This window comes from Tympanuchus pallidicinctus, unplaced genomic scaffold, assembly GCF_026119805.1.
Source record: "Tympanuchus pallidicinctus isolate F22 unplaced genomic scaffold, pur_lepc_1.0 scaffold8, whole genome shotgun sequence".
NCBI lineage: Eukaryota > Metazoa > Chordata > Aves > Galliformes > Phasianidae > Tympanuchus > Tympanuchus pallidicinctus.
The window spans coordinates 43769642-43780400 of NW_026294802.1; the positions used below are offsets into that span (position 1 = coordinate 43769642).

Here is a 10759-nt window from a genome sequence, read left to right on the forward strand (position 1 = left end):
ACAAAAGAATAAAAGGAATGGAACTAAGAACAAAAAAAACACCTGAGCTTAATTTGGCAAGGTACTTAAACTACGTACAGTGGAAATCATTCATATATGAAGGCTGCTCCGAAAGTTATGCCTCCTATTTTATGATCGGCTCATGACATCACAGGTGGATTTGGTGATATGGCAGTAGAGGTTGAACCTTCCTGCCAATATTCCATTGGCAGAATAACTTTGTTGCCACATACAGCAGCAGTCAGACAAATGGCATCTGACGTGGAAGTGTGAAGAAAAGGTGTGACAATGAATTCCTCCATGTGGAAAAAACAGCACTCGCTGACATTCATCACTGCTTGCTGAGCTACAGACCAAACAGTGGATGTGAGCTCAGCCAGGTGGCGGGTGGTGCATTTCAGCAGTGGGTCACCTCCACTGTGCAGGTTTTTATAAGCGTGGCATGCAGGCTCTTGTTCATCGCTGGTTAAAAGGCGCAGCAAATGGTGGAGACTATGTTGAAAAATAGTGTTTTTTAGCTGAGCATTTGCTCTAGATGTGGCAAAGCAATAGCAATGAGCCCTTCACTCCTCTATTTTTAAAGGGGTGTCATGCTGGTAGCCCTGGTACCCGACTTTGTAGACTTTCCCTACGAAAGAATAGAGCTAACTTAGAATCTCAGCCTTTCCTTCCATTACACTGAGAAGAAAACCTTCAACTCCAATTCCTACCTCAGGCTGTTGCTCCTCTTGCATCCCTGGAATGTAGGCTTAATTTTCACCAATCTCACAAGAACTGCAAGAAGTAAAAGGAATGGATGAGAATCATAAATTGATTACAAAACCCATAACATTCATTGATGAAACAGGAGAAGGGCTGGAAACAGAAGCAGCTCTACAAACACTTTGACAGAAGCTGTAGAAATAAGAACAACAAACTTAACATGTTCAAACGTCACCTTTTCAACTCTGCAGAAAAAAAAAGTCACCACAACGTCAGCAGGGTAAAGCGGCCTTGTCTCATTAATCCAATTTTTGAATTGGCTCTAAAACCAGAACATAGCCTTTGTTTTCCACACATTCTGAGAATATGTGGAACAAGAACAAATTTCATGGGAACTCTGAACTTTTTTTTCCTGTATTCTGCAAAATTGCTCTTTTCATCCAGTTCATTCATAAGCAGTCTAAAATACAGCGGCTGTCAAAAAGGTTTCAGTAATAGCAAAAATCTTGTTCAACTAGGTTAGTAGCTCTATGTCACCCAAATGAGGTATGATTTTAAGATAATTTAATGTAAATTTTTGAAATTGTCTGCACTTCATCACAGCAAGGGACAGAAAAGCTGTCTCAGTCTTAATAATCAACTAGGGAAACAGACACATTATCTGGTCAGTGTCACGTTATCACATACAAGTTCACAAATATGTCAGGGCCAGGACATCAGAAAAGGCACATTTATGTGAAAAACCTGGGAAGTGGGTTTACAGATCTTTGGTTTCCATTATTTGTTTCCATTCTGCTTTTTCTGCTTTAAGGCTCATTCTCCTGCACGTATTCTCCAAGTTCAGAAGTTATCCCTGAAGCCAGCAAAGCTCTAGGACTTGACCAATAGCACCCTAAGGGGATTGCACAAGATGCTGAACTTGTGATTCATTCTGCTTATTCTCACTACGATCCCCACTAAACAGCAAAGCACTTGCAGAAGAAAAAAAAGAAAGTAAGGTATTTTGGATTACCTCCCTCTGACCCATTCTGTACATGCCAACAGTGTTGTTACACCACAGAGAAGTTTTACTACTTGTGTTGGGCAGCTCTGCACACACTGGAGACACCTTGCTAGGTTTTATCAGATTTCCCCCTTCCCTCATCCCTCCGCCTGAGTAGGCAATGAGCAGTGACATTGCTCAAGACATCTTGTTCTTCCCCCGACACATGCATCTCAGACACTGCCAGGCAGACGGCAATTGTGACCCCTTATCTGCCCAACACATTTCAAGCCCCACTGCCAAGGGACATGTTTGGTTCCTGCCCCACTGGGAGGAAAGCTGCTGGGGCCTGGTGGCTGCTTGCATGCAGCAATGGTAGAAAAGATTCTCCTTTGCCAAATGCAAGATTTTCCTGAGTCTGATCAGCACTCTGCCCTGGTTTCCAGCAAGTTTTTGAAGTGAGTTGTACTGCTTTCTAGCTTTGCTTAAAAGACATTTCTATAAAAAGAGTGCTTGGCTGAGCAGCAAGCAGCACGCACGTGTAATTTGGGCAGCTGGCACCTCTCCCTCTGCGTGGTATGGAGCGGCTCCAGCCATTCACGCTTTGGCACTGCCTGTGCTCATGGCCCAGCAAACAGGAGGGGGCAGCTGTGGGGCAGGTGAGACAAACTCCACACAACCAAGAGCCTGGATTCTGCTACTCTTCGGAGCGAAAGCTCCATGAAGGTAAAACTGCGACCCTGCCTTTTCCTTTCTAAGGGGTCAAGTGCAAAAAAGCCAAGTGTCAGAGCAAGCTGGAAGGGTAGGTGAAGCCAAGTAGCACTTCTGTGCTACACAGTTTTCAAGATGTCTGTGCAAGCCCAACCAAGCGGCCCTGGGCAGACACACAGCCCAGCGACAGTCCAGCCAGGGCTCCTGGCGGCACAGCAGCCCGTCCTCACACTGTCCTCCCTCAGCATGACCAAGCCAGGCTGGAAATACCCCACTTCCCCTCCCCATGGCCTTTCAAGCTCAGGTGAACAAATACCTGCACAAACAGCTGAGGCAGCAAAGCTGAAGGGACTGTATGGAGCAGGCATGTGAAGTCAACACTATTCTCTTAAAGAAAAAACAACTAAACACACCACACAACGTGCTCGGCTACATCACTTCAGGCTACACTTTGAAATCCAGCTCTGAAGTTTAAATTGAATAAAGCGCATTTTTCTGGCAATAGAGCTTAAACACAAACTGCAGTTCTAGGCTCAGCTGAAGGTCTGCCTGGGTTTGAAAACATGTCTCTTATCGACAGGAGTGCTGTTAAAAATAGTAATCTGAAAGTTTCAGTTAAAGAGCAAAGTTCTACACAGAAGCACCCAGTGATTTTCCATCCACTAAGTGACATTTTAGAAAGCTTTACCCCCTTCTCACCACAGGGTGAGTGATGTGTACAATACTGGAAAGAACGCTTCTCTGAAGTCTGCTTGTGAAAATAAGTACTCTGCATTTTTAACCTGAGACATGCCATCTTCAGAGGAATCAAAGGTGGTCAGCACAGCTCCCAGCTCCAGCAAAGCAGGACTCCAGACTCTGCAAAGAACCCATGGCACAACAACGTGAGCATGAGACAACCTGCTGCTGCTTTCTTCCAGATGGTCCTTCAGTGCTTAGGTCTGCTCCTTCACCAGAAGTGCAACTTCCATGAAGACCCATTTCTGAATCTCCCCAACACACTTAGGAATTCACATTATTCAATCTTATTAAGAAAATCCTTGCAACTGGCTGGCAACAGCAAACTGAACAACTGCCACAAAAACTTGAATGCATTCAAGCTCTTGCTTAGTGCAAGCAAGAACAGGCACAAAACACTTCAATACCAGGGGAACAGCTGGTCAGTGTCCTCCACAACACAGGGGAAAAGATGCAAGTTCTAGCAACAGCTCAGGGATCTTGGAATCCAGGCTGACCTCACTCATCCATGTGGAAAATTCATCACCTCTGCATATCTATGTACATCTTCAAAGATATCTGCATCCCATAATATTTGAAATGTTAATCTTGAAACCTCTGAGAAAGGACTACATGTTCTTTGCTGTTATACAGATAGGGAACTGAAGCATGTGAATCTGCAAGCACTTCCTCCCACTGTGTCCAATGGCAAGACAAAAGGTGCTGATTCAGATCAAAGCCCAGCCAACGTGGGTAACAAAGCCGTAAGTCTGTCAAATCAAGCTCTGTACTTGCTAACCTGTAGGTGAATGTTAAACAAACCTGGCAGGGAGGTTGGAGTTTTGCTCATTAGGAGGAATATCTGCACAGCATTGCCTCTGTGAAAAAAGGATCACTGAAGATGAGGGGGAGGGGAGTGGAAGGGCTGTAGAAGAGGATGTGCGCAAAACCTGCCAGGGAACAGAGGGAAATTCAACCACAAGATGTAAAGCCATAGGCAAAATAAGCTGTTTGGACAGTTCTTTACCATGATCTGTAATAGGCACACTGCTACATCTCATTACCTCAAGTTCCTCTGGTTACCATGGGATTTGGCAGAAACATGCAAAGCTGACTGAAATCTTCTCTTCCAGCTACTTCACAGGCCATTAAGAGGTCCCCATAGTTTAAGTTATGCACTGAAAATGTGAACTAAGATTGTGCATTTCTTTCAGACAAAATGGGAGATGGAGAGAGATTCTAGATGAGAGACAGCAAGTAATTCTCTTGCTCTTATCTACCAGAGACTCCCTGATCCTGGGACACAGCCTTCCTGCTGGCAGCACTGCCGAGAGCTCCTGGAGCCAGAAGAAACAAGACAGAGCCTGATCTGGTGCTTTTCAACCAGCAAGTCTGGGTTTTGCCTCCACTGTTTTTCCTGAGAGGTCTACCTGACAACTGAATACCTGATTCAATCTTTTTTTTTTTTTTTTTTTTTTTTTTTCAAACCCTAGGGGCCCTCCATTCACCAGGTAATCTAAAAAACCGTTCTTCATGTATATACCTATGAGCAGACAAAGCCCTTCACTCAAGTCTGAAGATGTCTAGGCACCAATACAGTAATGTTTGAGAACACCTCATGAAATCAACACCTTGGCAGGCACCGATTCCCACTGAGGCCTTCTCCTTGTGGCAGCACATGCAGGGTGGCCATTCACACGGACAGCAGCACCAGGGAGCAGGGTTGATGCCGCTCCCCTACACCTGGGGGATTACTTTTTCCTCCTTCCCACTCCAACTCAGAAAAGGTGTACAACATTCTCCAGCAGTGCCACTACTCCTCCTGTGCTGACAAAGGCACAGCGAGGAAGTGCCCCCTGCCACGCCATTTCACATCAACCCTCCAGCTCTCACCAGGTAAAACAGCTCCAGCAGAGCTTTGGGAAACCTGCTGATGAACCACTGCTCACACTGAGCAGCCTCAGCTGACCAAAGCGCTTCGGTTCTAGCTGCATATTTAGACACGTTAAACTTTTAGCCCTCAGTTTCAAAGAGACATAGGGTACACTCACGAACCAGGGGTGCTTTCACGATCATTTACAGGCTCTAGAACACAGGCTGCCATTAAAGAGCAAGTGCCCTGTCTCATTTTATTTCAACTTCTTACCCTGGTGAGAAAATTCAGACACAATACAGGGCAGAAAGTTGGTCCTTAAGGTGTCCTCCTGCTGAATGTCTCATCTACATTTGCCTCCTTCAGGCAGTGATTCAAGTGAATCAATCAGAAAGCTTTTTTAAAAGCTCTCACGTACCTCTATACAACAAGCTAGTCAGCTACTCTTTAAAAAGACTTTTATTGAATATTTTGTTCCTTCTGAGATAGACAGAATCAGAAACAGCATTTGTTTTCCTCAACTTGCTGACACTGCAAAAGGGAAAAAGTACTTCATAGTCTTATGTAGTTGTTCTGTATTGTCCGTGCCGCATGGAGACTGTCAGAATAAGAACACTAAGAGCCACAGAACTTCTACAATTTGTTTCACACTTTATTGAAAGAGAAAGGCAACTCGTGTTTGGTTTTTCCTCCGCTTGAACAAATCTGTTTAAACCACTGCTTTAAATGCTTCCAGTATTCAGTAGCATTGAGGAGGGTGGGTATCCACACCTCTCAGTGTAGGGAACGTTAATAACCCTACAACCTATGACACGATATTATTACATGTGCTGCTTTGTTTTACATACCCAGAACTAAGACATATGAATATCTAAGTACACCTATAGATCATACCTGTGGGAGATAAAGTTCAGAGCCTACTGGAGCTTTCCAAGCTTTTCAGTTTCTCAATGTGCTTCCAAAGAAAGCTGCCCTCCCTCCGCAGCTCTGGGCAGCACCTCCTCACAACACCCTACCAGCACAACTCAGCCCTGCCCAGAGGCACTGTGGGAAGTGCAGGGCTTGGGCTAAGGGCTGAACCCGCTTACATAGCCAGCTGCCAAGTGACAGTGAATCAGTACACCTTGTACCTGCTGTAACCACGCAGAGCTGGCCTGTATGGGACTCCAACCGCAGGCACAGGCTCCTGACCAGACCTGCAACACAATATCCCTCACCAGAAGGCTTTTCTGCTCCTCAGACACAGCAGCACAAACATACTGACATCTAAACACTTGAAGTGCGCTGCCCTCCTTTCACAGCCCAAAGCTGCTGTTCCTCTAGCAATGGGATCTAGCCTGGCTATATAGACAGCATGCTTGATTCACAGCATGCACTGCATGGGTGTATCGCATCTGAATGCCACAACCCACCAACAAGACAACTATGCCCTCTCCCACTGACACACCACTGCACTGTTACTATCTGTTATGCCTACAAAGCACCTTCTACATCTCACGTTCTTCCCTCTACAAAGGCTGAATCAATCAGTAGATACAGGCTTGTTTCAGTAGTGCCTGCTTCCGTTGCAGCAGATGAAGTATTTAAGATTGATGAGACACTTCCCAAGCTTATGTGCAGGAATCACAGTAGTGTTTACAAACAAACTAACGCTGGCTCCAAAGGGTGTCTCTTTTCTCTATTGATAGACCGCTCGTACTCAGAAAGATGCATCAGCAGGAATCTGACAGCCAAATAATGCAACAGCCACAAATGCAGGAATTGGAGCTTATTTCAAAACCACCAAGGTGACCTGCTTGACATAGTGCACATATTTCTTTGGCACAACCCACGCCTTTGAAACTCAACTGAGCAACTGGTTCTGTGATGACAGATGGTTGGAGATCGCGGGTCTGGTTTCTCATGAATCAGAAGTTTATAAATTTCAGAATACAGATTCTACCCCTTGAGCATGAACGAGAAGTTCCTGCAAAATCATCCACCCAGATGCAGGCACTTGCACATCAAAACCACTGTGCTTCTGCATACTTTAGAACTAAAATAAAGGAATGCAGCTGTGACTTATTTCAAAGGAGGTACTGGACTGGGACATTGATACACTGGACAAACTTTTATCTGATGTGCTGAGAACACAATCTATCATTCTTTATCCCTGAAAGAGAAGGCATTGTCACCTTTGTGTTTTTAGAAATGATAGCTATTACACTGACTAGGGCTACTCACTGAACTGAGTGGATACGAGACAAGGTAGTTCATAATGCTTACGTGGAGTGGGCTGAGCACGGACAACAGGATAAATCTATACAGCTTGAAGAGGCTATAAAGAGATTGCTGATTTAGAAACATGGAGCAGAAAGACCAAAGCAGTTTAGGCCAAGTCTGGTCAGCTGCCCCAAAACTCATACCATCCCAGAGCCTACGCATTAACCCAAGTTAATTTTCTGTTTTATTCAGATATGAATCATCTGGATTCAGGAAAGATTTGGAACCAAAACTATCTTAATAGACTCTCCTATGATCAGCAGATTGAGATAAGATATCCATTCAGCACACCTCCTCCCTCCAGGCCATTCAAAACAGTCAATCAACCAAACAGTACTTTTGGTCCTGGGAAACTCTCAGCAAAGAGCAATAGAGAAGCTGCACAGCTTCTGCATGGACAGCTCTGGTAAGCCCCACAAGAAGCAGTGCTTTCACCCACTTCATTCATTACCTACACACAGCCAGCAAGGGAGGTGGGAAGTGAAGTTCTGCTACGGCCATCTGCAAAACAGCTGCATGAGCCTTCTCAAAGCCTGTGTTTTTGTCTACTCCCGTGTAGACACGTGCCAGTGGCTGTGTGCTGATGCACTCAGGAACTGGGTCCTAAGAATACTGACAGACGCTATCATTCATTAATTTTATTATGAACACTTAAATGCCCTCCTTATGATGGTGAAATTGAGGTTTTGTAGAACAAAATTTTCCCAGCTGCCAAACACACTACTTATCAGTGCTCTTCTGCCTGACCCTTCCACCCCAGTCTCCAAACAGTAGTCAAGAACAAAGTGATGGACTCATTTCCAAAACGCTGAGGCGATCACAAAAGCTGAAAACACTGCTATGTGACACCCGCTCACACGGCAGCAACAAGGCAGGAGACACAACTCTCAATGCAGCAGGGAACTGGAGAACCAGCGTCAGGTTTCAGGACACCCAGACAAAGCACCAGGAATGCCTATTAATCCCAGCCCAGCAGCCCCAGAGGCAGGAGCCCCGCACCAACACCAGGAACACACAGCCACTAGGGAAACCATCCTGCTGCTGCGCTGCTCACTGACTGCGCAAAGCAGCCTGAAGCCAGCCAGTAATTGAAAAACAGATACTCCCTCCAAAGATTATTGCTATTTCTATTCCTATCTGCCACCCTCCAGAAGCAAAACCCCTCCCCTCAGCAATTCCTGTTTCTTCACACACAGGCCTTCCACCAGGAGCTATTTCACCATCCTGCTGAAGGATGGCTCCTGGTTGTGCAACACAAGGACTACAAATCCCAGTGAGGTACAACCCAGCCTCCCTGCACGCCACACAGGGAGAAAATGGTCTCTTGTTTCAACCTTTATCAGCATTTGCTGCAGCCCAGCTCTCGCTGCCTCTCACTCCCCTCCTGCACAGACACACACCTCTCGAGGCAGATGTGCGGTGCTATGCTACCCACACAGACAAGGTGTTCTGCAGACAGCCTGCAGGGCTGAAGTAGGAGACAGAACTCCTGGAGCTTCAGGGCTGTTTCCTGCAGCATGATATGTGGTGTCATCACCACGTCCCAGTTTGTGTGTGCAGAGATGCTCAGTCCCTGCATCCCCTAGTGATGCATCCCCATCCAATCACAATGCCTAGCACATCAACTGAAGGGGGAAGAAAGAAAAAGGAAGGAGGGGAAAGAAAAAACACACCCTGTGACCTAAATAAAATATATTATTAATATTATTGAGGAAGGGAAGAGTGTCACTGAACGTTTTCATATAATGTTAACTATTCTGGCTAACGCTGAAAGTTATCCATCTCAAAGTCATTTTGCAGACTGTGAATAAAAAGTAAAAAAACCTAACACCCTACGAGTTTACAAGCCCTAGCATGTAACTGCAGTACCACCTTGTTCACAGCACCTCAAATAGGAGCAGCCCTTCATGAAAACATTCAATAACTGAAGGTTTGACCTCAGATTTGTATCAGAAACCTATCTGCAGCCACCAGCCCAGTAACAGCCACCACTACCAGACCACACCAGTGAGATCGCCCTGGGAGACAAAGGGTGCTCTGAGCAGCAACTGTGGCAGGTCAGGGGGAGCTGCAGGACTCCCCACTACAGCCAGTGAAGCACGGGCACATCAGACAGCTGCAGTCCCACACCACTCCAGTACATCTGCTCCATTCTGATCTCTGCCCTTCTCTCTTTTCTTCCCCCATTTTTTAGGGCTGCCCGAGATCTCTTTTGTCACTTTTGCTACGCAGCAAATAAGAACCTTCTTTCTTCTTTCTCAAAAGTGCTACTGAAAGAAAAAACAACAACACTCAGGTGAGTCTTCCAGAAATAAGATGCCAATACCAGTGTGCGCTATTCACAGCTGTGGTAGTGGCAGCAGTGATGCTTCATTATATTTACCACATGGAAGAGAGACTGCACTAATAGCTCCGACTCCCCTGCCACCGCGCTGAGTAATGTCTGAGCCTACAGCTACAGGGTGCCAGGCACCGCTGAGGCTGGCTGACAAACTCACAGCCAGCAACTCAAGTCACCAAAACCTGAAAGTCTGCAGCATGCCTCAAACAGCAGGACACAAAGGCCATGACCTAACCCAGCATTTTCAGCTGACAAACTCACGTAGCTTAAGCCAATTTGTGCGTTCTTCCCCATCTGCGTAAGGCTTACCGCCTTCCTGCGACACAGCAGTGTGAACCCTGAAACCTGACCGCGTTCCCTGTTGCTTCTCTGTCGGTTTTCATGAGGGCGCACGGGCTGGAGAGCAGCGCCGGGCACCCACGCAGCGGGGGAAGCGAGGGCACTGCAGACCCGCTATCCAGGCCAGCAGGCACCCCTTGCCTCTCCTACGGCCACGCGGTGCTACCCAACAGAACCACTGCCCTCTTCCCGGGAGCCAGCCCCAAATCAGCACGTTCCCTCCCTGCACACCAGCACGCACCGGCAGGCAGGCAGGCAGGCACAGACCGCGCTCGGCACTCCTATTTTCCAGCCTAGGTTCACCGTAAGTCCGCAGCGGAGCAGCCCATATTTCACAGCCGCCGCGCGCACAGCGCTGACGACCCGACGAAGTCACGAGCTCCGAGAGAGGAGCCGAGAAGCGGCCATATCAGGGCACCGCCTCATCCCGGCCGCCCCGGGGCCGCCTCCCCCGGCCCGGCGCCCCGCTCCGCTCCCCGGACCCGCGGCCGCGCGGCAGCGGCCCGGCGCGGAGGCAGCCGGAGGGGTCCGGTGCGGCCTCCCCTCTACCCCCGCACACCTGGAGGAAAGCCGCTCCGCCGCCGCCCCTCCGCCTCCGCGCGCTGCCCCGCACCGGCTCGGCCCCAACACGGCCCCGGCGTGGCGCGGCGGGAGCGGACGCCGCGGCCGCCCCGGCGGCTCCGACACTCACCCTCTCGCTCGCGAGCTCGGTGCGAGCCGCCCGGAGGCGACGGGACCGCGGCCGGCCGAGGCGCTGCGGGAGAAGGAGGCGGCGGCGCGGAGCTCCGGCACCGGGCGCGTCGGTCGGGCAACGTGCGGCATCAGTCATCGG

The 10759-nt window shown here is 48.0% G+C and overlaps 1 protein-coding gene across 2 annotated transcripts in view; it reads right to left on the minus strand.

Moving 5' to 3' along the window:
* Positions 1 to 10759, minus strand: part of TRABD (TraB domain containing) — a 29252-nt gene extending 18493 nt beyond the window's left edge. The window contains exons 1-2 of one of the 2 annotated variants that reach the window (XM_052669211.1): positions 10619 to 10759; positions 711 to 774 (exon numbers count right to left, since the gene is read on the minus strand). In XM_052669211.1, the coding sequence (XP_052525171.1) occupies positions 711 to 734 (24 nt within the window). In that variant the 5' untranslated portion in view covers positions 735 to 774; positions 10619 to 10759. Of the gene's footprint in view, positions 1 to 710; positions 775 to 10618 lie in introns of those variants that run through there. The other variant, XM_052669214.1, reaches the window with a different exon arrangement.